The sequence below is a fragment of the Nyctibius grandis genome, chromosome 31 (genome assembly GCF_013368605.1).
Source record: "Nyctibius grandis isolate bNycGra1 chromosome 31, bNycGra1.pri, whole genome shotgun sequence".
In the NCBI taxonomy this organism is placed as follows: domain Eukaryota; kingdom Metazoa; phylum Chordata; class Aves; order Nyctibiiformes; family Nyctibiidae; genus Nyctibius; species Nyctibius grandis.
This window is the reverse complement of record NC_090688.1, coordinates 4505709-4531694: the sequence shown is the minus strand read 5'-3', so window position 1 is coordinate 4531694 and position 25986 is coordinate 4505709. Positions and strand designations below refer to the sequence as shown.

The following is a 25986-nucleotide window of genomic DNA, read 5'->3' as shown; positions in this document are numbered from 1 at the left end:
GGGGAGGGGGGACCGCAGGCACCCACCCACTGCCCACCTCCCGGGGGGACGCAGGGCCCCAGCCGAGCCCCAGCGGGGGCAACGGGGCTGATGTGCCATTTGTCTTGCCAAGGACGGTGCTGGCTCTCGGAGCTCTCCTCTCGAGTGGAGATAAATGTCACAACCGACCCCCGCCGGCGCGGCTTATGGATGGGGATTTAATAGACCCCTCTCCCCCCACCCGCCTCCCTTCACCAGCAGCTGCTCCGCGCCCGGGGACCGCAGCCCGCGGTGAGGAGGTGGCGGGGACCAGTTTCTCCACCAGCACCAGTTTAGAGCTCCAGTGTCCCCCTGGCTGGTCTCTCCAGATGGGAGGTGACTTCATGGGGTCCCCCAACCCCTGGCCCAGCCTGGAGCCCCAACACCCCGCTGTGCCCATCCCTCCATCCAGGTGGGACAGCCAGCTCCGCCTGGCACGGAGGGATGTCCCCATGTCCCCACGCTTGCCCCGCTCGAGGTCCCTTCCACACCCCCAGCTCCACATCCAGCCCATCCTTGTGGCGTCCCCACAAGAGCACCGACAGCTCTGTCCCGAGCTGCTCCCACAAGGCAGCACCCACCATCACTGGGTCCCCACTGTGCCCCCAACCCTACTGGGGACAGGACCGGGCCCTGGCACAGCGGTGGGTGGGTTGGTTGGACCCCACCCCCTCGGCCCCAGCCCCGGTGGGTTCTGCACGGGCGTCCGCCAGCACGCGCAGGGACTCGAGCGCCTTTTTGAGCCGGAACGCCGGGTTTCTGGTGAAATCCTGCAGCAGTGTTGCCGTGACGACCCTCCTGCAGTTTCCATCCAGAGATGTTTTCCTTTGTTGTGACAGGGGCGCGGGGAGGTGGCTGCCGGCGGTTGGGGTGCGCGGCGGCGGTGGCGAGGGGCTCCCGTCGCAGGGGTCCGGGACCCGCCGCTGTCCCTGGGGAGACCCGGCGAGGCTCCAGCTCTGGCGTGGGGCTGGGGGTCCCCGCGGCTCCAGCACAGCCCTGGCTTGGCCCTGGCCACCCAGGGAACAGCAAAGGGGCCAGGAGCCACATGTGACGTGAGTTTGATGGGTCTCAGCCAGGTCTCGCTCCCACCACAAGCCACAATAGAGGAGTGACGTGGCCAACCTACAGCGTGGGGACATCGTAGAGTCCCGAAGGGGTCGGAGGGGTTGGCAGGTGGTGGAGCACCCTTGTCACCCCGATGACAGAGCCAGCGGGGGGGCACGGCGAGGCCAGGAGCCTCCTGAGCTCCCAGTGCTGCCCAGTTTGGCAGCCGGGGCCACGGCGCCGTGACTGGGGTGCTGAGCAGCATCGCTGTGAGCACCGGGGGAGCGGGGTGCCAGGGACCCTCCCTGCGCAGCGAGGGGTCCCACTGCTCCCCACGGCCAGAGCACAGCCGCGTGCCCCGGTCCCTGCGTCCCCCAGTCCCCGCGTCGCCGGGGGGTGCGCGGGGGGACCCCATCCCGTGCCCCGCGGAGCCGCTTGTTATTCCGCTCAGCTCCGCCGGCGGCTGATGGAGCCGGTTCCAGGAGAGCTGCCACATTCATGGGGACGGCGGCTCATTACCGGGGCCTCGGCCACCGCAGCTGGGGCCAGCGCTCGGGGCACTGGCACGGGGAGGGTGGACAGACGAACACATGGACGGCTCCGTGGCAGCGGGGGCCTGTCCTGGCTGGGGTGCTGGGGCAGGAGCAGGGCTGGATGCCCCGACCCAGGGTCTGCTCCGGAGGGGACGGGTTGAGCCCCGGCCCCAGGGACCCGCTCCCACGCTGCCCCCGAGCCCTCGCCCGCTGCCCCTCGCCCCGGCTGCGGCTCGGTTCTGCCTTCGGCCACGTCCAAACCCACCCCACGGCGTGACCTGGGCACGGCGGCGAGGGCAGGAGGGGTCCAGGCTGGGTGTGCAGCATCCGTCCCCCCAGGGACGCAGAACCCCTGGCCAGGCCAGACCCAACTCCCCTCCGAACCCGCCCGCAGGATGCATCGATTTTATTTTCCGTTTCCATGGCAACCACCTCCTTCCCTTCCCCCTTCCGCTCCTGCGCCCCCCCCTGCCGCCCCCCCCCCCCCTCCACCGGGGACATGGGGACACGAGCCGTGGCCCAGCAAGGTCCCCTCCTCCAGGGACTCCCCTGGGTGGCATTGCCACCAGCGCAGCATCTGCGGGCAGCAGGGCCCAATCCTGCACCCCCGTGCCCAGTGCCGTGCCCGGGGGGGGGCGATTTGGGGGGAGCATCTGGCAAGGGCTGGTGTGGGAGTGGGAGGGGGCACGGTCAGCCCCTCTCTGCCACCAGCAATAATTAGCAGCGGGGCTGGCGGGATGCTGCGCTGGTTCATTAGCCAGGGCGGTAATTGCCCCCCCCCCCGGCACTGCCCGCGTGGGGACGCCGAGCAGCAGCGCCCGTTAGCAAAGCCAAGCTCATTAACGGCACATCCCACCCCACACCTGCTCACGGCTGATGTGCCGCGTCCCCGGCACCCTCCGTGCCGCAGCACCGGCTGGGGGGGGACACCGGCACCGCAGCGGCCCGGCCACGAGCCCGGTGCCCTCACCCCTCTGGGAGGAAACACCAGTTTGTGGCTTAAAAGCAGGACTCTAATAATGATAATTATAATTATGTCCTTTTATCCATCCCCTTCCAGAAGGACGCAGCCGCCGCCGCCCTGCGCGGCCCCTTCCCAGCGCGGCGATGCCACCACGTTGTTACCGAGCGTTAATTACCGGCTGTGCCAAATCCAGCCCCCCCGGCCCCCCCTGGCCCCCCCGGTCCCCCCTGGACGGGCAGAGGCACAGCCCGGAGAACAGGCAGGGCCCTGTGCCGGGCGTCGATGTGCCGCGGTCACCGGCCATCCCCAGCGCGTACGCGGAAGCGGGAATTAATTAACGAGTAATTAACGGCGACGGGCACGACACCCGCTGCTGCTTCGGAAGCAGCTCCCGGTGCCAGCCCCGGGGGTCGCTCGGCAAAACTCACACACCGGCACCCGCCGCACAAAAGGCTTTGGCACCCCGTTTCCTGCGCCAGTGGCACGAGGTGGCCGCGCTGGCACGGGGCCAGTGTCCCGGCGGCTCGTGGGTGCAAGCGGGGGGTCTGGATGGGTTCCGGTGCCAAGGTAATCTCTTGGCTGGGAGGCGAAGGCCCTCGTGGGCGGCGGGGCACCGGGCTGGACGGCAGCCACGGGCCAGCGCTGCCAAGCTGCTCCCGGCACAGCCTTCGCCGCCTCGTTCCTCGAGAGCGAGGAGGGTGAGGAAGGTGCTGAAGAGCCCCGGGGCTGCCCCCTGGTTCTGCCAGGCGGGCAGGGCTGGGGGGGTCACTGGGGCGAGTGGGATGGTGCTGGCAGGAGGTGACGCGGGTGGCGGTGGCAGAAATGGCAGAGCCGTCCCCGACGCGCGACGAGACGAGGGGCAACTGGGGCTCCTGCGTGTTTTGACCCGATTTCTCAGGTGAAACTCAGCGGGGGGAGAAGGGGAGGAAGGAGGAGGGAGGTGCAGCGTGTCACGCGTGTGCTGCTGTGTGTCGCTGCGTGTGTGTGTGTGCATGCATGGGAACACGTGTGTGTGTGCTCCTTAACATGCCTGTGTGCTCCTTGGTACATGTGTGTTCTCCTTGACACGCATGTGTGCTCCTTAACATGTGTTTGTGCTCCCTGACTCTCATGTGTGCTCCTTAACACGCGTGTGTTCTCCCTGACACTCATGTGTGCTCCTGAACATGCCTGTGTGCTCCTCGACACGTGTGTGCAGGCGTGTTCACAGACCCAGCAGGGGCCGATCCCCCAGAGCCGCGGCGGGGCAGGGGGGGGGGCGTTACCGGGGGCGGGAGGGGGCGTTACCGGACGGCCGGGCCCGGGGAAGCAGTTCGGGCGCTTCCTGCGCCGGGCGGCGGTGAGTGCGCGGCGGCCCGAGGGGACGGGGATGGGCGCAGGGGGCGGCGCGGGGGCTGCGGGGCTGGGACCGGGACCGGGACAGGGACCGGGACCGAGACCCGGGGGTGGGACCCGGGGTCCCCAGTGCTGCCCGGGGATCCCTAGTGCTGTCCTGGAGTCCCCAAGGCTGCTCAGGGGTATCCCCGTTGCTGCTCAAGGGTCCCCAATGTCGCTCGGTGGTCCCCAATGCTTCCCACATGTCCCCAGTGCTGTCCGGGGGTCCCTAATGGTGCTTGGGGATTTCCAGTGCTTTCCGGGGGTCCCCAATGGTTCTCGGGGGTCCCCAGTGGTGCCCAGGTGTCCCCATAGCTGCTGGGTGTCCCCAGTGCTCTCCGGGGGTCCCCAATAGTGCTCGGGGGTCCCCAGTGGTGCCCAGGTGTCCCCATCACTGCTGGGTGTCCCCAGTGCTGTCTGGGGGTCCCCAATGGTGCTCAGTGGTGCCCAGGTGTCCCCAGCGCTGCTGGGTGTCCCCGTTTTTGCCCCTCGCTGACCCCGTCTCCCCGCAGGCAGCGATGCCCCTGGAGCCCCTGGTCTGCGCCGACACGGCCACGCGGTGAGTCCCGGCCCCCCGAGGGGACAGCGGGCAGCGGGGTGCTGCGGCCACCACCCCCACGGGGGGACTCGAGTCCCATCGCTGACGCTGTCCCCGTCGTGTCCCCGGGCCGGCGGCGCGTGTCCGTGCAGGGTGAGCTCGGTGCTGAACCGGGACGTGAAGCAGTTTGGGAAGAAGCACATGTTTGACGGGAGCGAGGAGACGTGCTGGAACTCAGACCAGGTGAGGGGACGAGGACAGGGGAAGCCGGAGGGGTGGGATGGGAGCCGTGCGTGGGACAAGAGCCGTGTCCGGGGGATGGGAGCCGTGCACACCTCGCTGTCCCCGCCGTGATGGAGCCCCGGTGTCGTTCCTGCCCTCAGGGCACGTGCCAGTGGGTCACCCTGGATTTCCCCCGCACCGTCAAGGTCTCGCAGCTCCACGTCCAGTTCCAGGGGGGATTCTCCAGCCGGCTGTGCACGCTGGAAGGTGAGGAGCTGCTTTGGGGGCGTGGGGGTCCCCCTGCCTCAGTTTACCCACAGCTGTTTGTTGTGAGGCCCAGAGGTATTTGTTAGCTGCTCCCCAAACCCGAGAGGGGCTGAGGCCGTGGGCTGGAGCAGAGAGGGGCGAATAGTGACGAGCTGGGGTCTCTCTGGGATGCTTTGGGTGCAGATGGGCCCCTGGTCCGTTAGACAGACCCCTGCTGCCAGCCCTGCCGCAGAGCCGGCGCAGGGAGGATTTTTGGGGCAGCCGAGGCCGTGGTGGCCGGCAGAGGCTCCCCTGGCACCCGACCCTCCACGGCTGCCTCCCCCCTCGCCCTCCGCAGGCTGCAGAGCAGGCGAAGAAGCAGTGAAGATCTCTGAGCTGTACCCCGAGGACACCAACGCCATGCAGATATCCTTTGCCACGCTGCGGGCCGGGTCGGACGGCTCGGCGGGTGGGTTCGGAGCCCCGGGGGCGATGGCAGAGCTGTGGGCCCCCTCGGAGCGGGTCTCCCACGTGTCGCAGCATCCCCCTGCCTGTTTTTCTCCTTTACGGGCCCCGCACAGATTCCAGGTGGAGGAGATGGAGCTGGATAAGCTGAAGATCACGTTTGAGAACAGCACGGACTTCTTCGGGAGGATCGTGGTGTACCACCTCGGGGTGCTGGGGGAGAGGCTCTAGAGCAGTGGGGGGCCGCTCCCCCATCGCCTGCGTTCCCCCTCGGGGGGGAAACGGGACAGCAAACCCTGCCAGCGGGGACCCGCTGCCCCCAGCTGCCCCCCAGGGTGCTGAGACGGGATCCCCACCCCAGGGGATGGCAGTGACGGGGACACTAGTGCAGAGAGCCCCGTGCTGCACTTGTGAGCCTTCGGGTGGGACACAGCCTGTGTAACCGGCCGAATAAACGGTGTCCCCGCTCCCTCCCAGCTGCTCCTTGGGCAAGTGGCACCCCGGGACCGAGCCGTGGGGTTTGCCATGGCCATGCTGGCACGTGGAGAGAGGAGAAGTGCCACCTCCGTGTGCTGGGGGCTCTGGCTGTCTCTCGCCTTTTCTAACCACCGCAGAGTGTCTTGGAGCGGCTGTTCGCAGCCCCGCGGGGCTCCAGCTCGGGATGGCAGCGTGCCGGGGCCGTGCCATGTTCCTGGCTGGCAGGGTGATGCTTCCTGCTGGGTTTTGCTCCTGCCTGTGGGTATTTCTCTGTCTGGATGTAGCGCTGCGTGCAGGGAGGGCTTGGCAGGTTTATGGGCGTCAGAGGGAGCTTCCCTCTGAGGGAGAGGAGGGCACGAGGGCACAGGGAGGGTGCAGGCCTTGAAGAGGTTGGTTGGCCCAGTTCCCCTCGTGGTTCCCCAGTAGCTGGTGCTGGGATGGGGGACTGGCAGCTGTGACGGGCTGAGGCAACAGATGAGCATTTATTTCCAATAATACAACACCTGAACGCACCCATGCGCGGAGCAGCCGAGCCCGGGCAGGGCAGAAATGCAGCTGCCCTGAGGAATGAATGTCCGTGGGTGCGAGGCACTGTGGCCCCTGTGCCGGGAGAGGCACAGGTCCATCGAGGGCAGGCGGTTCCTGGCCTCCTCCACGTGCTCCTTGCCCGTTCCGGGGTGGCCGGGTGAGGCCGTGTCGGTCCCGGCACCCTGCGTCGGCGGGGAGGAGCGCTGGTGCTGCAGCCGTGCAGCGCGAGCCGCCACGTCACTCGGGCTCCTTGTTCTGGAATAGCCTGAGGATGTGATTTTCAATAACCTGTTGGACTAACAGAGGGGAGAGAAGTGAGTCCCCGGGAAGCCAAGCCTGTGCGAAGCCAGTACTGCTGCGGGTGGGAGCTGGTCACCATTTTGCTCCCATTTTCCAGTGGGCGGCTAGAAAACCCTTTCCTCCAGGGGCCTGTCCCCACCTCCCCTGTCCCAGGCCTGCCTCCAGCACAGCTCTGGTCTGGAGGGGGAGCAAGGGGAACAGGACCCATCTTGATTTCTCTGTCTCAGTTTCTCTGCGTGGCAGAGCAGGGAGCTGTGGTGGAAGGTCAAAAAAAAAGCCCCAAGCAAGGCTGGAAGCTGGGAGTTGCCTGGAGGCTTTTTGGGAAGGGAAGGCACGGAGGGGACAGGCATGGAGGGGACACTTACCTTTCTTGTGTCCCAGGGCCACGGCCAGATCCATCGGGGTGTAGCCAGAATCCGCCTCCGTCGTCAGGTCGGCGCCACGAGCTGCAAGCAGGCAGCGGAGATCAGGGCACGGCGTCCCCTCCGCGTCAGGCACAGGGCGAGGGGACCCCCAAAAGGTGCCCGTCCTGGGTGGGCAGCCCCCCGTGACACCCCCAGGCTGCTCGGTTTCTCCCCCCAGGCGTGTCACGCTCTCTCCCCGAGGCGGTTACCAACGAGCAGCGATTGGAGGCCAAGGACTAAGCGCAGATCTTCCCCGTTACCTAGCAGGGCCTCGACGCACTTGACGTGGTTGCCGCGCACGGCGTAGAGCAGGGGGGTGCCGCCGTTCTGCGGGGAAAGGGAAGGGGCTGCGTCACTGCCGGGCTCACGCGGCGCCTGCTTCTCCCGGAGCCGTAGGTCCCCGACCCGCTGGGACCCCCTTTCCACCCTCTCCCAGCTCCACGCTGGGTGTTTTCTCACAGAGCACAGGTTTTACTTTCCGTATGCGATACAATAACTCTTAAACCGTGTAATTTTAAAGACAACCTAAAGTTCTGAGCGCTGTTTGTGGCTGGTAACATCACCAGTGTGAGCAACTGAGGAAACCATTTGAAATTATTCCCCACAGCAGCCCGCGCCCGGCGGCACTCACCCAGTCGTAGATGTTGATGTCCACGTTCCTCTCCAGCAGCATGGTGACGATGTCGGTGTAGCCGCCCATGCTGGCCAGGGACAGGGCGCTCTCCCGCTCCTTCGCCAGCGCGTGGGGGTCAGCGCCCTGGGGACGGCACCGGCGTTAGGAGCCCTGCTGAGACCTGGGGTGCTCAGCACAGCCTGGATGGGGACCCCAGGGAGGCTGCTCAAGGAGCCAGGTCCCAACGGCCTCGTGGGGCACACACATTCCCAGTGACCTCTCCTTACCAAAGTCCTTCCCAGGCGTATTTTAATCATCAAACATCTCAGGTGAGGACTTAAAAGCCCTTCTCCAGTGTCACTAAACTAAGCTTGATGGTTCCAGTTACTCAGCCCTTTTTCCCCACCACTAGTCACAGTGTTACCAGCCCTGTCTGGAGGTGTGTACAGTATCCACTGTCTCTTTTGTTACTTATTTACCTCGAAAAGCTCCCTGTCCTCCAAGCCCTGCCAGCCACGGACCTCTCCTGGGCTTCTTTATATCCTTTTATCAATGTATCACCTCGGTTATTTTGGGCTCTGTTTGTCTCTCTGGTAATGCATTGCAATTTTGCTGCTCGTACAGTAACAGAGCCAGGGTTTGGCCAGTGCTTACGTGGCACGAGTGCTCGCTGATCGTGGGACTGAGCTTTGGGGAGCAGCTTGATCCAGAGTGCGGGAGGATCTGGTTCCTGCTCACCCCCAGACAGTCCCTGACTGCAAGCCCAGCACTCAAGGACGCTGAAGCAATGAGTTCATTAACTGCAACGATACCTCGGCGAGCACATTTGCTGGCAGATTACAGGGCCCAAGTGATAAGCCTGATCTCAAATTACCAATAAGTAGATATTTAATTACAAACAGTTATTGCTAGCGGTGAGATAACGCTCTTCATGCTCCTGACTTAGCTCACAGCCCAACGGGGAGCAGCATCCGACAGCGCCTGAGCCATTAGCTCTGCAAACGTGTCCTGTTTGGCGCCATGGGAAAGGCTGGCTGAGATGGGACCAGGTCGGTGCTGGACAATTTGGCAGCCACGGGGGTTGGAGATGGGAAGTCTCCTGTGAAGGAGGTGCTGCGTGAGCGTGGCCTTACCCATTCCAGCAGGTGACGGACCGTTTCGATCTCTCCGAAGGCTGCAGCCCAGATCAGCGGCGTGAAACCTCTCTCATCAGGTTTATTTACCAAGTTCTCACCTGCGCAAACACGGATGAGACATTGTGAACAGGAAGGGTAAAGCCCCTTCTGCTCCCTGTCCCCCCAGTAAACCCAACAAAGGCTTTAAACTAAGCCGAGGGTTTATCAAAAGGTGTGCTCCGACCTTGCAGGACTCTGCATGATGTGGGGTAAGAACCCAAAGGAGGAGACGTACCTTTCCGAAGGTGCTCTTTCAGCTGGCTGAGCTCTCCTTGGGCAGCAAGCTGGTGGATGGACAACGCTGGGGGACAGAAAGAATTCACCCATCAGGACAAAATGTTTCCCCAGCTCAGCACCCGCCATCTGCAGGTGGGTCCCTGCAAGCCTGGGGAGGTGGTAACTGGCCAGCCCCCATCGGAGCCCCACAAAGCCCCATGTGTAGCCAACTCCCTCCTGCCATTCAGCAGTGGGGACAGCCAGGCACGGCGATACTCACTGTCCAGCGTGGCTGGGAGGGCCGAGACCTCGTTGCCTCGCTGCCTGTTCGTCAGCGTGTTCGAGTGCTTCAGGGGGAAGCCTGTCCCAGAGAGAGGAGAGAGTCAGGGCACGAATCCTCCGTGCACAGGGGGGAACTACACTGACTTGAGGCCAAGAGCTTCATGAAAGCTCAGGTCTCCTGTGACTTATGTGAAGCTGTTCCCTACTGTCGCTGGTGAAAACTGAGTCCTGCCAAAAAGGAATTATTCCCTTGCAAATGAAGAGCCTGGAGACCGAGGCTGGACCAGTGTGCAGGGACCAACAGCCGAGCAGGGATGATAAAACAGCCCGAACAGCTGCCCAAGGAGGGGCAGGGTCCAGCTGGGGCACTGCGGGAGGCAGGGATCTGGCATTAACGGCGTAATTGCAAACGATATACTGCAGAGGAGAGCCCGGGGGATGCACTCGAGTTCATCCTCCTATTTCCTACCCTTGAAGAGCTCCACTTGGAAATCTCAATGTGTTTTCAACAAGCGATTTGTAGTTTAATTAGGAAAGCGTATAGAGTGAGTTTGCCATCTCTGGTTCCACTGCATGGAGCTGCAGCGACCTCTCACTGCTGACAGGAGTCATTGGCAAGGTCTGGACTTGGACTTGGCCTCGGCCTCGCCATGTTATGGCAGCGGTTAAAGACTTTTTTCTAGCTGCCTTTGTGGGCTGAGAGACCCAGATGCCCTCTCCCACACCCATCTCCCACTGGGGTCACGCCTGAGCATCTGTGAGCGCCAGGCTCTGCAACACTCACTGTCAAGGGCTGAGAGCTCGGGGCTCCTCTGCCCGTCCATCGAGGCAGCCAAGGGCTTCGGGAGGGTGTCTGCTCCACCTACAGAACAAGGGGGGCTGTTAGGGACCTCGGTGCCACTCGTTGGGGAGCAGGCTGGGCTCCACGCGTGGCACAACGAGACCCAACCAGCACGGCGAGCGCCCCACGTGCACCCCAACCCCGGGGCGGAGGGCGTGTTGGTCCCAGTTTACAGGGGGACAGACGCTGCTGGGTGCCGGGTCTGTGCATGCCCCATCCCGGCTCCCACCACCCCGTCACCCCCAGCACTCACCGTCCCCGTGCTCCAAGCGTGGCACATCCCTGTCCGGTCGCAGACACCCCGGGGGGGCTCCGCTGTCCCCCGTGTCCCTGGTCGCAGCAAGCTCCTCTGAGGCTCCTGCTCCCTCGGCTCCGTTTTCACCCTCTTTTGGGAGCTCCCGGGTGTCCCCGTCGTTCGGGGGGGTCTCCACGAGGCGGGCGGCTGCTGCTGCACCTTCCATGGGGCGGCTGCCGCGCAAGGGGAAGGGGAAGAAAGCGGGGACATGCCCCGGGACGCGGGGGAGGCTGCTGAGGCCCCGAGCACCGAGCGCTTGGGGCCACCCAACCCCTCCGTGCTTGTGGTCCCGCTCGCCCGCTCCAGCCCGACCCCCCCCGCACCGCCAGTGGCCCGAAGCGTCGTGCAGCCGCACCGGGACCGTCCCCGAGCCGCCCCTCCGAGCACGGCCGCTCCCCGCAGACACCGGGGAGGGACCCCCCCCCCTTCTCTCGGCCGCCTCCCGCCGTCCCTGCCCGCCTCGTGCCCCGGCGGGGGGGTCTGGGCTCACCCCCGGCATCCTCCGGCGCACGGTCCCCCCCACCGCGTCCTGCCCCGGCACTTCCCCTTCCTGCGTCCTCAGCCGGGGCGGCCCGGGGGGGCCGGGGGGCTGCCCGAGGGGAGCGGGGGGCGCAGCGGGGCCCCCGTCCAGCCCCACCCGCCCGCTGAGCGGGTTTAACATGGCGTTAAAGAGCCAGGCCCTTCCGTGAGACGGGGACGGGGCGGCCGTGGGGCAGCAGGTCCCCACTCTCCTGGGGACACACCCCCCCCCCCCCCATTTTCCCTCATCCCGCACCGGGACCCACGTCCTGCTCCCGCCCGAGGAGAGCGGCCGCGGCCACCGCGGGGTTGGGAGCGCTCCGGCCCTGCAGCCCGTGGCGCCACGGGGGGCTGTGAGGGGACCGGGGGCTTGGGGGGGCCACGGGGGGGACCCCCGGCCCTCCCGCCCAGCGACGTCCCCGCTCCCCTGTACAGCACCGGGGGGGCCCAGCGCTGGTTGCCCGAGGCCGTCGCCCGCCCCAGGCCTCCACACGGAGACCCCCGGGGAGGGGCATCGATGAGGAAAGGGGCGATCGTGGTGATTTAACACCCGCCGCCCCCCGGGGTGGGGGGGGGCTCGGGGCAGCGGGGACGCGGCTGGGGCGGAACGGCCGCGCTAGGGCGGAACGTCCGCGCTGGCGCCGTGTTTGCAGCCGGGGCTGTTTGCGAAGGGGGGGGCGGTGCCGCGGCGTTTCCGGCCGGGGCGGTTTTAGCGGGCGCCAGGGGAAGCGGAAGTGGCGGCGGGGCGGGATGGAGGAGCCGGAGATGCAGCTGAAGGTGAAGAAAGGTGGGAGCGGGCCGGGGCCGGGGGGCGAGCGGCGGCTCGGCGGGGCTCGGCAGCCGCGGGGCCCGGCAGCCGCGGGGCCGGCCACGGCAGCGCTCTGCGGGTCTGAGTTGGCCGGTCGCGACAGCACCCGGCGGGTCGTGACAGGGCGCGGGCACGACAGGGCTCTGCAGCGGCAGGAAAAGTCGCGACAGAGGCCCTGCGGGTCGTGAGGGAGAAAGGTACGACGGGGAAGGGCAAGTTGTGACAGGGTGGATGGTGGCAGAGTGTCGCAGGTGGTGACAGGGCTCAAACAGGCACCGTGAGGTTAGTCGCGATGGGGAAATGGAGGTCGTGACAGGGACCCCCTGGGCCCCTCTGGCGCTGCGGGGTCTGTTGGGTAACCCGTGTCAGGAGGGGGCACAGACACTGGCTGTGGCTGTCCCGGCCGGGTGTAATTATTCCTCTAAACTTTTGCATTTCCTCCCGTTTGCAGTCAGGAGGCTCGGCCCGGCTGCCGGCGTGGCAGCACTGGGGTATCCGGGCAGTTGTCACTGAAACAAAAGCTCTGGAGGCAGGAACAGAGAATAATTTTCCTTAAAATAGAAATTGATGCAGAAGCAGAAAGGTGTTTGCGTCAGCCTGGTGAAAACCCTCCCTGGGCCCTGGTCTGCGGCCACCGCATCTCCTCCGTGGACATTTTTAGGGTGTCAGCTGGGGGAGGTGTCTGGAGGGGAGCAACAGATGGACCCCGCAGCGGGATGGGGGGCTGAGACGCAGAAGAGCTCGAGGCTCTGAGCAGAGCTGAACCCCAGTGGCTGGTAACGAGACTGGGAGGTGCTGGTGCTCCCAGCCGGACGGGGCGGCTGCGGGAACGGGAGCCCGGCCGCTGCTGGGCTCTGCTCACCTCCTGCCCCCGTCCAGGTTGGTCCGAAGGGGCCCAGTGATGGGCACAGCCCAAGTGGTCCCTGAAACCAGAATAACCAGAGCTCGTAGGGGACCGTGGAGGTGGTGACATCCCAGGCTGGTCTGTCTCCGTCCGGAGCCCAGCTCATCGCTGGCTGCAGACCCTGTTACGGGAGGGTGGAACTGCCTGTTCAGCGGGATTTTGCTTTCACGTCCTTATTAACAGACTAGTTATCCAAAATACACAGGGTTTTGCTCTGATCTCTCCATTGTCGTGTTGGGGATGGGGCCAGCGCTCTGGGGGACCCTTTCCAACCTTGCCTTCCCCCCGTTGCTCCCCTCTTTCCATAACTCTGTTGTTTTTCATGTTGCAGTCACGGACAAATTCACGGAGAGCATGTACGTCCTGGCCAACGAGCCCTCTGTGGCCCTGTACCGGCTGCAGGAGCACGTGCGGAGATCCCTTCCAGAGCTCGCCCAGCACAAGGTGAGTCGTGCTTCCCTTTGGACTCCAGAGCTGCGACACAGTCGGGCACAAGCTGTTTGCCTGGCTTGGCACCTTGTCCCTATTTCACTCCCCGGGAGCGGGAAGGAGGGAGGAAATTGGCCATGGGGGTGTGAGGTGTGGCGGGACCCCGGCTCGGTGTGAACTGGAGGGGTGAGGGGATGTTGCAAATTTACATGAGGAAAAAAAAACCTTGAGAGTCCAACAACAACCCCGTGCGCACACGGCTGGACTTGTGTGCGGAGACAAAGAAAAATGAGTGCTCCGTCTTGTACGGGGAGGAGGGAGATGTTGAATCTGATTACCCCTGCCTGCGTGGTGAGGTTTTTATTTCCTGCGTAAAATAAGGGGGAGGGTGAGAGGAGGGAAGAGAAAGCGTGAAGAAACAAGTGTGAAGAGCCCACGTGAGGCACAGCAGGATAATGAATCGCGTCGCCCAGCTGTGTTCCTGCTTTCCTCCGGAGCACGCAGCACAGCCACCTTAATGCCAGCCTTGTTGTCCTCCTCCCTCTCCTGCCAGTCATGATTCATTAGGAGTGATGTCTCATGAATAGATTACTGCTTCGTGTCTATGCTAATGCACTGTCAGGCCCCATTTTTCACCTTTGCTTTACAGCTCTGGTTTCCAAATTAACCTGGATTGTGACACTTTATTATTCAATTATTTATTAACGTTTTATATACGTGTCTGCGTGCAGCAGTAGGTGTATAGAGATGTGTATGTATGTATAGCACATGCTGATGCACTTGCATCACTGGCATGTGGGAGACAGGTTTGTAATATTATTCCTGAGCTGTCACTTGCTTTCATTTAATCAAGATAGCTCCAATGTGTCCCGAACAAAAGGAAATTGTGCAAATTGTATGACAAGTCATGCAGAGGGAAGAGATCAGTTTCCATCACCGAGGGCTGGAGCACTAATGGAAGCGAAAGCCGAGGGAAGGCGCTGGATGCAGTGTGGTGTCAGGCAGCGGGGTTTATGCTGGGCAAGAGCTCTGGCAAACCTTTGATTCTCTCATTTTTCCCTGCCCGGCGTGCTCATCGCAGCTACCCACAGTGTTCTGTGACCTCTCTGGCTCGGCTGAGTTCATCTAGCTGCAGCCATCCCAGAGAATTCTCTTTTGTAGCCAAAATTGCTGCTGTTTTCCACTTTCCTCCTGTGGGGAAGGAGGTCGTGCTGTCCTGTGGACACCAGCTCGGAGCTGCTGCTGTTTACATCCATTTCTTTTTGCCCACTGCTTGGGCACTTCCAACTTCTGAACTGCTTTCCTGGTTCCTGGCTGTGTTTAATGGTGTGCTGATGTGGCAAGAGCTGGGAGAAAATTGAAAGAACATTATTTGTGGCAGCTGGAACAGCAGCAGATCCAGAGCTGCTGCTAGTGACTTCTCCTCCAGCCTTGTCAGGTCCTGAGTTCATTTTTTCTAAGGCTGCAGTATCGTGTTTGGGAGCATGTTCTGTTCCCTGCTGGTAACCAGTCCCTGGTAGGGACTGTGAGGGTTAAACATAACTCAGGCCAGTGTCCTGACTGTGCTGCCAGGCTGCTGGTAACAGGCTTGTGGGCAGGTTCTCTCCATTGTCCTCGATCCCACTGTCCTTTTACCCCAGTTTCAGGCATCACTGTTTGCAGAGAACAGGCTGGGCCTGTCAAGCCCTTGAGCCCAGGCAGCCAAACCCCAGGGGAGAGGGAGAGTTCAGTTAGGTGGGGGGTGGATATTTTGGGTTGCTCTGCCAGAGCCCATCGGCTTTGTGGCTAGACACTGGAACAGGAGGGTGTCAGCAGGGGTGTGCACCGTGAAAACGCTGTCAGGTTTTATCTAAATCAGAGCAAAGGCATTAAAGTGAGGTGGTTTTCATTCTTCAGAACAGAAAAGAAGAAAAAGGAACGTTCTGTGTGGATCCATTCCGAGGTAATTTAGTCCCAAGATGTAGGTAATGTATAAAGGAAGCAGGATTTATTGATGGTTTCCAGCTTTCCTTCAGCCATGCGGCAGCTCCATCTCTGGCTGGTCAAGCTCTCCTGAGACGCAGCCTTTGAAATTCCCAGGGGGATTAAACCGAGGAAAAATTGGGAGGGAGGGGGCTGGGAGAAAAGTTTCTGCAAGGAGAAGGTCACCTCCATGCCTTTACAACAAGCAACTTGCTGTGATTTGATAAAACAATAATCTTAATACCTTCCTCACCATCTCAAGCTCTCCAAGCAGATTTACCACCTCCCTGATAAGAGTCAGCGTGACGCGAGCCCCTCGCTGCCTCCGCGCTTCGTAGCTGCGCTGCTAAGCCCCGCTCTGCACAGAACGGCCTGTCTGGGTTCCCCCTGGTCTTTGGAGAACTTGCATCTCCTCGTTAATTTACTTCCAAGCAACAGCAATACATCATTAGTGCTGTTATGCTTTAGTTCTTAAACTGCATCCAAGGGCACGTCCTGGGAATTCGAAGAAAGGACATCGAGAAAAGATTAAGAAGTGAGGAGCTCTAGGGAAAGGCTCTTGTTCCTAATTAAGGACGTGAAAATCCCAGGAATTGCTGGGAATGCTGAGAGCTCTGATACTGGGAAACGATTAAAATCTACTGGTGCTCAGAAACGGCAGGACCACAGGCCGGTGGCTGTGACCTGCACGACTGAGCCAGTGCGATGTCAGGGTCTAAGTGGTGGTTAATATCATCCTGCACCTCTGGGAGAGAGCAGGGCGAGGAGCTGCAGGGAAGTTTCTGCATCTTTTGCAGCCGCCTCCGCACGCAAAGCGTGATCCCAGCAACGGATACAGTCGTGTAAAACGCGGTTGGGCTCTGGGATGAGCGTGGGCTCTGCGGGGTTGAGAGTCCTGGGTGGAAGGACACTCTCCTGCAGAGAACTGCCTGGAGCGCTGCGTGTAGAGGCTTGTTTCTTTTGTAGTGTAAAGCTGTGTGGTCAAGCGTCCCGATGTAGGGCAGGCTTTGAAGAGCAGAGTGATTCTGGATGCAGTCCAAGCTCCTTCCCGACCTCCTTCGCTCACAGAAAGAGGCCCTTGGATTTCCTCCAGCTTGTAACTAGACCCAGCAGAATGGGCTGGAGCATTAGCTCCCATGAGGACATATTTTAAAGGGTGCCCAAACTACTTAAGGACTTTTGAAGTGTTACTTACTGAGCTCCACCTCTGAATTCAGCTGCGCTTCCATTGTGATTTGTGTATTTGTTTGGTTTTCCCTTTCCCTGGAGCTACAGCGTGCGTTATGTCCCGTGCCAGAACTGGCTCCACGCAGCGCTGCTGGAGTCTGTGTGCAGGTTACAGGGCTCCTTCCAGGCTCATGAGAGGGAGGGCGCAGTGCTGTTCACTGCTTGGGATCAGACACCAGTTTCAGAGCAGACTGGAGGACAGGGACACCTGCGGCTCTGAAAACGTTTGTGAATGGCAGATCTAATGAAACAAGAACTTTCAGTGCTGTGAGAGAAACTTTTACCTGAAGGACTAAGGAGTGGGCTCTGCAGGAGCTGTGTTAGTTCAGCTCCTGGCTGGCCTGATGGAGATCCGAGTGCTCTGAAGCATCCAGCTGGCCCGTTGTGCTCAGAATTTTGCCAGAATATCCAAAGTGTTGGCCTGAACTTCCAGAAAATACACACAATAAATGTTTCTTTTAAATGCTGGTGCGTGGCACCGAGAGCCCGGAGTGCAGCACAGGCTGTCATGCAGGAGACAGAACCCAAACGCCATTTCCAGTGCAGAGCAGCCAGAACCCCTGTTTGGGGTGTGTGTCTGTCCTACGCACACCTAATGATGCTGCCTTCTCTTCTCTGCCTTCTCTTTCAGTCCGACATGCAGAGCTGGGAGGAGCAAAGCCAAGGAGCCATCTACACTGTGGAGTACGCCTGCAGGTACCAGAGACTCCTCCAGGCAGGAGGGTTGGGTTTGCAGGCAAAGGTGGTGTGGGAGAAACAACACAGGAGCCGCCTGCGCTTCCCTGACGCCTCCCTGGTGTGAGCTTTGGCAGGGGGTTGGGCTGGATGATCTCCAGAGGTCCCTTCCAACCCCAACCATCCTGTGAGAGCGTAGTCGGGGGGTGTGAGGGTGCGAGGCAGCGCTCTCTGGCCCGTTACTCACAGTCCTCTCTGTCAGGGGCTGTGTGCTCTAAAACCACGATGCCTTTGGAAACCCTACCCACTCCATCTCCCTCCACCCCCCTCTTTTCTTGCAGCGCCATCAAGAACATGACTGACAGCAGCGTGTACTTCAAGAGCATCGACAGTCTGCTCAAACACGCCATAGCCATGAAGGAGCAGCTGAACGCCGCGCAGGGCCGCAGGTAGCGAGGGGATGTGGCACTGTTTACCTGAGTGACCCTTCTGGCTGGCAGAGGCTTTGGTGATGTGGTGCAGCCCAGTGCAAATATCCCAAGCAGTTATCTCAGTGATATGATCCTAGATTACTATTTGAAGAAGCGTGCTGCTTGCCTTCCCGGGGTCTTGTGGCTTTGTTTACTGGGAAGCAAATAATCTTGTTTACAAAAGGGAAAATAATTTATTTCCTTATTTAAAAAGGGATGTTTGGTTGTGTAATATGTTAAATCTTTGTTGTGTCAAAGGCATTTGGAGTGAGGTGATGCTACCAAGGTGGAGGAGGTGAGAGGCTGCGTTTGGGGCTGCTCTCTGTCATGTACGTGGCTCTTTTTGGGCAGAGTCCCACAGAAATTAAGTGGCAGCAGAACGATGATGCATTTTTGTATGTTTGCAGTTGAACTACAGCTACTAAAATATCTTCCAGCAGATCATCCGAGTCTAGTGTATTTGTGTCTCCTGAGAATGGTGTTGGTATTGGAGTCTGACTGAGTAGGAGTGAGAAGAGTCCCAAATGCCCATAAAACCATCCCAGGGAACAGAGAGCCTCTGTCTCTGCAGAATGACTCTGCCTTGGACACTTCTGGTTCAGGTTCTGTATTTTCCCAGTTGCCTGCATGGCAGGGTCACACACTGTGCATCCCAGAGAGTTTTTAGTGGGTTTTGTGGTGGTGTGGGCACAAAGATTGCTGTCTTGGCTCCCACGGGGGCTGGTGCGTGCTGCTCCGTGCTCTGCACAGCGCAAGGAAGGGTCTGCTTGGCTCTCCTGCTGCAAGCAGCGAGGTTTTATTTGAGGCAGCCCCTGGTGCTTCACCTTCTTATGGCTGCTGGTGGCCTTCCTGCCTGCTGGACGTGACTGTCTCTCTCTTTTCACAGCACTGTTGCCCAACAAGCCAAGAATCCTCCAGCCAGCTCCTGATGTCAGCCAAGACTGGCTGTCCTCTGCCGCCTTCGCCAGCCCAGCTCTATGTTCTCCAGCCACGGGGAGGAGTGAGAAACCACCTGCTCGACCTGTGATGCTGCACAGAGGCCTCTGCCTCTCTCTTCCCAGTAACAAGGTGCAAGCAAATCCTGCTACTGGGGTCAGGGCTGCCTTTGGGGGGTGCTTTGAGGAGCAGTTGTGTCCCTTTCCACAGCATTTTGCAAAAGGGAAATGGGATGGATCTGCATTTGTCCTTCGCAGCTCTTTTCGATGGCAGGCTGCTACGAGGCGTTTTTCTCTCTACCTCTTGGCCACAGAAATATCTCAGAAAAAAAAACCTAGGTCTTGCTTTCAGTATTTTGTAGGTGGCTGTGTACAGACGTAACGTGGGCACACTTCAGCTTTGTTCAGGGGCATTCTGCGAGGAGGGTTTTTCATGTGTGTGCCAGGGAGCTGCTGAATTTGGGGTTAGTGAGAACAATAATAAAAAGAAAACAAGAAAGTTCTGTCTAAAACCTTCCCCTGTTGCTCACTCGGGCTGGGGGGTCTTGGAGCCTGCTGGCTCGGTGTCTTTCACAGGGCATGGAGCAAAACAAAGACGTGCAGAGTTGGAGCCTTTCAAGTGAAAAAAGAAACTGTCCTGTTCTTAAAAAGGAAAAACCAACAAAAATGGACTTTCTTCATCCCCTGTCAAGCAGTGGGAAGCAGAGCTGTAAGCACAGCTTTGGAGGTCACTTTAAAAAGGATGCAACTTCAACGTTCATCTCTGCTGGAACCAATATTTCTTCTGCTGAAGAAACCTCCCTTGGTTTCTTACACCTGCCTGGCTGCCTGCTGCAGGGGAGCCCTGCTGGGTTGGGTGTATGAACCCTCTCTGTGTAGTGCTGGCTCCTGGGGATGGAGGAGGAAGGAAGGGAGAGAGGGGAAGGGCAGGGAGGTGCAGAAATCAGCTGGGATCTGCTGGAGAAGGAGGGTAGGTCTGTTCATGGACAAGATCCACTCGCTGCTTCTCACCCACGTGTTCCACTTGCTTCGCTGCAGTGGGGGCAGCTGTGGGGGTCCCGCGTGGGTCACTGCCAGCCGCTGCCCTGCCAACGTGGTCCTTGTTTGTGGGGTGGCAAGTGCCAGCAGCGTCACAGGAGGGGCTGGGGGCTCGGGGCAGGCGGCCGAGGGCTTTGGGCGTTGAGGAGAGGTGGTGGTTTCTCAGTAGAAGGAGCAAAGAGCATCAGGCAGGGGCTGCAGGGACTCCTGGGTGGGAGGTGGAAGAGAAGCCACCCCCTTGCTCCAGTGAGACGTGACCTATATTAAGCTCTAAACAGAGATGCAAATCTTGGCCCTGGTGCAGCTCCCCTGGGGACGAGACGGGGCAAAAAGGTCCCACTTCCACTCACACCAGAGTCGAGTCCTTGCCCGAGGCTCCAGGTTTGCGTGACAGCACGTTCCTCATCTCCTGCGTGACGCCGTGCCAGGGCTTGCCCTGTGCCAGCAGCAGCCCCGACTCTGCCGACAGCGTCCTGTGCCTCCGGGGCGGGTTGTAGCTCTCCTTCTCGGAGTGAGGCCCTGGGCTGCCCGAGGAGGTGAGGTTGCTGCTGGCCGGAGAGCCCAGCTGGGATTTACGCTCCAGGAAAGGAGGGAAGGAAAACTCCCGGTGGATCTCGGGCCGGGGCGCAGCCACGTTCTTGTTGTTGAGGTCGCTGGTGGAGGATTCGCCGTGCTGGGCAGAGTCGTTCTCGTACAGGGTGTGAGAGACCTCGGAGCGGCTGCGGCGCGAGACCTGGGAAGCCCGTACCAGGGCGTGTGTCACCGCGATCAGCAGGACGATGACGCCGGAGGAGAGGATGCAAGCGCTGGCAATGCCGGCCTCCAGCTCAAACAGCAGCAGCATGTAGATGGCGAGAGCTGGAAGGAAAGGAGAGCGCAGAACATCCTGAGGAACCAGAGGACTAAAGCAGAATCACAGAATCAATGAGGCTGGAAGAGCCCTCTGGGCTCATCGAGTCCAACCATTGCCCTGACACCACCATGGCAACTAGACCCGGGCACTAAGTGCCATGGCCAGGCTTTTCTTAAACCCCTCCAGAGATGGTGACTCCACCACCTCCCTGGGCAGCCCCTTCCAATGGCTAATGACCCTTGCTGAGAAGAAATGCTTCCTAATGTCCAACCTGACCCTCCCCTGGCAAAGCTTGAGGCTGTGTCCTCTTGTCCTAGCGCTGGTTGCCTGGGAGAAGAGGCCGACTCCCACTGTGCTACACCCTCCCTTCAGGTAGTTGTAGACTGCACTAAGGTCACCTCTGAGCCTCCTCTTCTCCAGGCTAAACACCCCCAGCTCCCTCAGCCGTTCCTCGCAGGTCAGACCCTCCAGACCCTTCACCAGCTTGGTCGCCCTCCTCTGGACTCGCTCCAACACCTCAACATCTTTCTTGAAGTGCGGGGCCCAGAACTGGACACAGGATTCAAGGTGTGGCCTCACCAGTGCCGAGTACAGAGGGACGATCACTTCCCCAGCCCTGCTGGCTACACTATTCCTAATAGAGGCCAGGATGCCATTGGCCTTCTTGGCCACCTGGGCACACTGCTGGCTTGTGTTCAGCCGGCTGTCGATCAGCACCCCCAGGGCTCTTTCTAACCACTCTTCCCCCAGCCTGTAGCGCTGCGGGGGAAACGGGCACTTGCCTGTCAGGTAGACTGAGACCCCGCAGCAGAACAAGCCGATGGCAGCGTGGCGAACCGTCCGGCTGTCCAGAAGGAACCACTCTGCCCTGCAAAAACAGGTGAGAAAAACACGGGTCTCTGTGGTCTCCACACCCTGGTCTCAGCACAGGGAAAACGCTGAAGCTCTGGCCCCCACTGAGAAACTGAACCGCTGGGTTTGCACAGTGAACAGCTTCAGAGCCAGGTCACCAGCCCGAGGAGCTCTGCTGATGTGGGGTGTCCCCAGGCTGCTGGGTTGCACAGCTCGGGGCTGCTGCCTTCCCACTCTGGGACAGATTTTGAGATTGCTTGAAACTGCAAACTTTTCCTGGGGGGTGGGGACAGGGAGAGAGCGACAAAGCTGGAGGCTTTTTTGCAGGTGATTTGCCCCTGTTCAGCAAACCCTGAAGAGCCAACAAGGAGGCGTGCCAAGGAAAGTGCTGGCACATTGAATGAAGCAAAGCCAGGTTCCCTCCTCACCCTTGGGGCTGGATGTCTGTGCTCAGCTCAGATTGCAAAGCCTTTTGTCTTGGGACTTGAATTGTGCTTAAAACACATGGAAAAACCCAGCTCCTTTCCAGTGGGGCCTTTGTTTCCCACCCAGCACCCACCCCTGTGCCTGCTGCCTGCGCTTGCCCGAGCCACTGACAGCTCTGCTCGGGCGTCTTCGGAGCCAGATTGACCTGGGAAGCCTCAGTCCTCGCTGGGCTCTGGAGGCTGCTCTCACCAGAGGATGCCTCTGCTAATTGGGATGTGGTCGTTAGGGGATGCAGCGTAGTGTGGCCGGGGTGGAGGTTGGCCAACGGGTGCCGGGCAGCTCGGGGTGGGGGGGGGGTTGGAAACATGAGTGCTAGGAGAGATGCTGGCAGGACTGCGATGCTGGGAAGCTGCCAACAGCCCCTTGGAACAACTGGGGGTGCACAAGGACTCGCTGGTCCCGCTGGCCACCTCCAAATATCCCAGGGAGCTGCTTGGAAACACGTCCTGGCTCGGAAGGGCCAGCTCCTGCCAGGAGCAGCCGTCATGTTGCTCCTCTGCAGCAGCCAGGGGTGAACGCAGCAGCCAAGGGTGCTGTGCCCTGGCCCAGGATCCCCCCACCGTGGCCGGGCCCCCTCCTGGGTTTGTTGTAGCCCCTCAGCCGTTGCCACCCGCACGGGGAGGCTGCAGCCAGGAGCCGTTAATAGACCCTGGACCCACTCCCGCTCCGGCGGGGAAGAGCAGCCGCTTTGTTTCATTAATTACCTGAGTCGGGGCAGGGGGATTAGCGGGGAGGAGAAGGACTTTGTTTGGAGCTGGCTGGGACTCTCGAGCGCAGCGCTGAGAAGCGGAGCGGTAATTCAGTGTGACAGGCCCAACGTGGGAAAGGTCCCTGGGACGTGAGCGGGTCCCCTAATGAAACCGGCGCCTGGTGGGGCCAGGCCAGCTCGGCCACGAGGAGACGGTGGCTAATGGCATCCCACGTCGTAGGGGAGAGGGGCTGCGGCACGGCTGCGTCCTGCCCGGGGGCAGCCCGACATCCCTGTGTCCCGAGAACCTGCCCTTTTCCTCCCAAATGTGAGCGTAACCCTCAGGTTGCAGCTGGGGAAACTGAGGCACGGCCAGACTAAGCGATCTGCTGGCGATCCCAGGCAGAGGGACGCCAGCCCAGGGCTCCCAACCCTACCGACGCCTCGTATCGCCTGCAGCAAAGCCAAAAGCAGCCTCTCGCTTCGCCGGGGCTCTGGTGCAGAGCACAGAAATGTTATTTAAAATCAAATTGTTCGGGAAGAGCTTTCCTGCGGGGTTGCTCTGTCCTGTAAGCCCTCGGGTGAGGGGCTGCTGTTGGAGCACGGGCTGTCCCGCGGCCGCACGCTCCATCTCTGCCCGTGCCTTTGCATCTGGCTGCCTGATTAGCACTGCCCCTGTTTCACCCTCGGGATTTTCAAAGTTGAACTTCACAACTTCAAACTTGAGCATTTTACAGCCCAAATCGACCCCAGAGCTCAGAGAAATTCACCGCTGATGGGGAATTTTCTGCTGGAACAGTTTCCCAGCAGAAATGGAGCTCCCACCGAACACAAAGTTTGTGACGGGAACTTTGTGTTTGGCAGAAATATTTTGCTCTCCGTCGTTAACGAGTGCACTAAGCGTCAGCTTCGCCTGGAAGACGCTGAGAGGAGATGCTGCGGCGTGCTGGAGAGCGTGAGGCAGTGATGGGTTTGTCTAATTAGGGCCAACACTGACTGCTGAAACATTATCATCTCCTTTAACTGAGTTTTGACTTGCTTAAGTCCAACTGGTCCCAAAAGGTCCCGTGGGGACCATCGCATGAGCTCCATCGAGGGACCTCCACGTACAGACCAGTTTCTACCGAGATGCTTTTAAATCTGATCATTTGCAAGTTGTTTTTGGCTTTTAACCCAGGAGAGGAGCTGGTGGTGGGCTGGGCCAGTGCAGGCAGAGGAGCCACCGACCCAGCCCAGGTCTGGACTGAGGAAGAGGAGAATCGCTTCAGAAACAGGTTTGCAAGTGTAAATGTGCTGGTAATGATTAAGTCAACACATGTCTGTGGTTAATGATCCCAGGCCTGCGGTCATTTGGGTGGCCTGTGCAATCGCCCCGGCAGCGACCCGAAGAGCCCCGCTCTCCCGCTGCAAAGGGACAAACCTCGGGTGCTCCTGGGCATCGCGGCCAGGCCCAGCACGTCTCCCCCCGCCTTGGCCCTGGCAGTGAGCTGGGGTGACCCCAGGGGCTCCTACAAGCCCAGAGAGCGACTCTGATGCACAGACTGGGTTTGCACAGGGATGTTATCAGGGAATTAAGGAGCGTGTATCAGTGTAGGCAGGTGGGTGGGCTGCTACAAACCTGCTCCTGGTCCATACAGTCGCTAAGCGCAGCTACACCCCGAATTAAGGGGAGCATTTAGGGGGGGATTCATCAGCCAGAGGTGAATTGTGTGATACGCAAGGGCTCAGTGAGTGCCAGCAGCATCATTTGGTCCCCACAACCCCCTTTCGCGGGGGCAGCGACTGGGGGGGCCCTGGGGCAGCGACTGGGGGGGCCTGGGGCAGTGACTGGGGGGGCCCTGGGGCAGCGACTGGGGGGCCCTGGCAAAGGCTGGATCTGGGGGTGCAGGAGCTGTCGGCAGGGCTGCGCGGGGGCCCACGCCGCGGGGACGGGTGCCCTGTGACAGGTCCCGGGGCAGCGGTGCCACCCTGAACCCTCCTCGCACCCCTCATTCCCCCAATCCCTTCTGCGCCCCTCCAGCACCCTCCCTCCCCTGCGGACCCCCGTCCTCCCGGTGCCCAAGACCCCTCTGAGCCTCCCCTGCAGCATCCCCGGGGCTGTAGAGCACCCCAGTGCCCCCCGAGCCCTCCCCTACCCCCACGCCCCGGTGCCCCCCGGTGCCCCCCCGGCTCTCACCGCTCGGGCCCGGGCTGGCCCCGGCACAGCTCCGTGCTGAAGTAGCCGTGGAGGAGGCAGAGCAGGAGGCAGCTCACGTTGAGCACCAGGCAGAGCGCGGCCAGCACGGCCGACACCGGGAGCAGCACGGCGGCCGCCGGCTCCGGCAGAGCCCCCCGGCCGGCACCGGGAGCGGCACCGGGAGCGGGGCCGGCCCGTCCCGTCGGCAGCTGGAAGATGAGGCTGGAGGCGAGCAGGGCCATGGCGGCGGCCAGTGTACCGAAGAGCAGCAGCACCGTCAGGGATCGCTGCGGGTAGGCGGCGGGCATGGCGGGGCCGGTACCGGCACCGGGGGGCACCGGGAACCGGGGCGGCACCGGGAACGGGGACGGCACCGGGAACGGGGACGGCACCGGGAACCAGGGGAGCACCGGGCCGGTAGACCCTCTCCGCGCCGCCGAAGTTCCGTGCGCTCCCCCCGCGCTGCGCCCGGGCCGGGGAACCGGGAACCGGCACCGGGAGCAGGAACCGGCACCGGGCCGGGAGCGCTGCTCGGGGCGGCGGAGCTGCGGCCCCGCCGGGCCTGCGCCCCCCTCCCCGCGCCCCTTCCCGGCCGGGGCGGGTCGGTCCTGCCTCCCGGTACGGCCCCTCGCCGCGGGGGGCTGCACCGGGCCCCCCCCCACCCCGGGCGGCTCCGCCCCGACGGGGCCCCGGGATCCCCTTGGCGCCGGTGGGGGCGTGGAGGGGGTGAAGGGAGGGAGCGGGACCGGGGGGCTCCGGGGAGCCCGGCTGGGCTGGGGCGGAGGGACCGAGGGACGGGGCTGCAGCTGCCCCCGGTGCCCCCCGCCGCCCCCCCGCCCCGGTTCCCCCCGTTCCCACGCCCGGCCCCGGCTTTCCTGCTCCTGGGAGTCCTGGGACCGACCCACCGAGGTAGCCCCGGGCTCGGCGTGGGGCGAGCGGGGCTGGGGGCGGTGAGACGGGGACACTGCGGTGGCCTCATCCTGCTGCCCCCCGGGGAGAGGCGCGTTTGGCCCCCACCTGCGGCGGGAGCACCCTCGCCGGGTCAGGGGTGAGCACCCAAAATGTTCTCAGACCCCCCCAAGGCTGAGAAAGGACCCGCGAGGTGCTGCTCTGCCGTCAGCCACCGGCCCTTGGGGCCAGCACCAGCTTCCCGTGGCTTATAAATATCCTGGGAAGCAGAAGCGCCTTTTCCCCTGGGATCCACCCCGCCAGCGGGTCCCCCCGGGAATCAGAGAGGGTTCGAGGAGGATTAATTCAGGAAAATTCACTCTACAGGTCACCCGTTACCTTGGGAAAGACCCTGCGCCGTGGGAGCGGTGGGGAAACTGAGGCAGAGCTTCCCCACTCAACCCCACGCCCCCAGCACTGCAATTTCCCCCGCGTATGGGACGAGGGGACACGGGGGTCGGGCCTTTCCGTGTGTGTCCCA

At 61.7% G+C, this 25986-nt stretch overlaps 4 protein-coding genes across 5 annotated transcripts; 2 read left to right on the top strand and 2 right to left on the bottom strand.

Moving 5' to 3' along the window:
- Positions 1-3849: 3849 nt before the first annotated feature.
- Positions 3850-5880, top strand: NR2C2AP (nuclear receptor 2C2 associated protein). Its single transcript, XM_068420412.1, has 6 exons — positions 3850-3898; positions 4446-4492; positions 4624-4714; positions 4855-4960; positions 5298-5366; positions 5520-5880. Exons 2-6 carry the CDS (start codon positions 4452-4454, stop codon positions 5633-5635), a joined length of 423 nt encoding a protein of 140 aa, XP_068276513.1. The 5' UTR covers positions 3850-3898; positions 4446-4451; the 3' UTR covers positions 5636-5880.
- A 464-nt stretch (positions 5881-6344) lies between these two features.
- On the bottom strand, positions 6345-11179 carry RFXANK (regulatory factor X associated ankyrin containing protein). The gene is made up of 10 exons (XM_068420409.1): positions 11026-11179; positions 10494-10708; positions 10184-10261; positions 9398-9478; positions 9137-9202; positions 8860-8960; positions 7745-7870; positions 7374-7440; positions 7075-7155; positions 6345-6705 (listed from the first exon to the last, which is right to left on the bottom strand). Exons 2-10 carry the CDS (start codon positions 10699-10701, stop codon positions 6647-6649), a joined length of 867 nt encoding a protein of 288 aa, XP_068276510.1. The 5' UTR covers positions 10702-10708; positions 11026-11179; the 3' UTR covers positions 6345-6646.
- A 604-nt stretch (positions 11180-11783) lies between these two features.
- On the top strand, positions 11784-18976 carry BORCS8 (BLOC-1 related complex subunit 8). Of its 2 annotated transcripts, none has more exons than XM_068420413.1 (5): positions 11784-11841; positions 13098-13210; positions 17016-17080; positions 17401-17508; positions 18416-18976. In XM_068420413.1, the coding sequence occupies exons 1-5, from the start codon at positions 11805-11807 to the stop codon at positions 18456-18458; spliced, it is 366 nt and encodes a 121-aa protein (XP_068276514.1). In that variant the 5' UTR covers positions 11784-11804; the 3' UTR covers positions 18459-18976. The 2 variants fall into 2 exon arrangements, with proteins under 2 accessions (XP_068276514.1, XP_068276515.1); XM_068420414.1 differs by lacking the exon at positions 11784-11841 and adding an exon at positions 11924-12059.
- Positions 18977-19848: 872 nt separating this feature from the next.
- TMEM221 (transmembrane protein 221) lies at positions 19849-24865 on the bottom strand. The gene is made up of 3 exons (XM_068420408.1): positions 24558-24865; positions 21138-21223; positions 19849-20360 (listed from the first exon to the last, which is right to left on the bottom strand). Exons 1-3 carry the CDS (start codon positions 24863-24865, stop codon positions 19849-19851), a joined length of 906 nt encoding a protein of 301 aa, XP_068276509.1.
- Positions 24866-25986: the final 1121 nt, after the last annotated feature.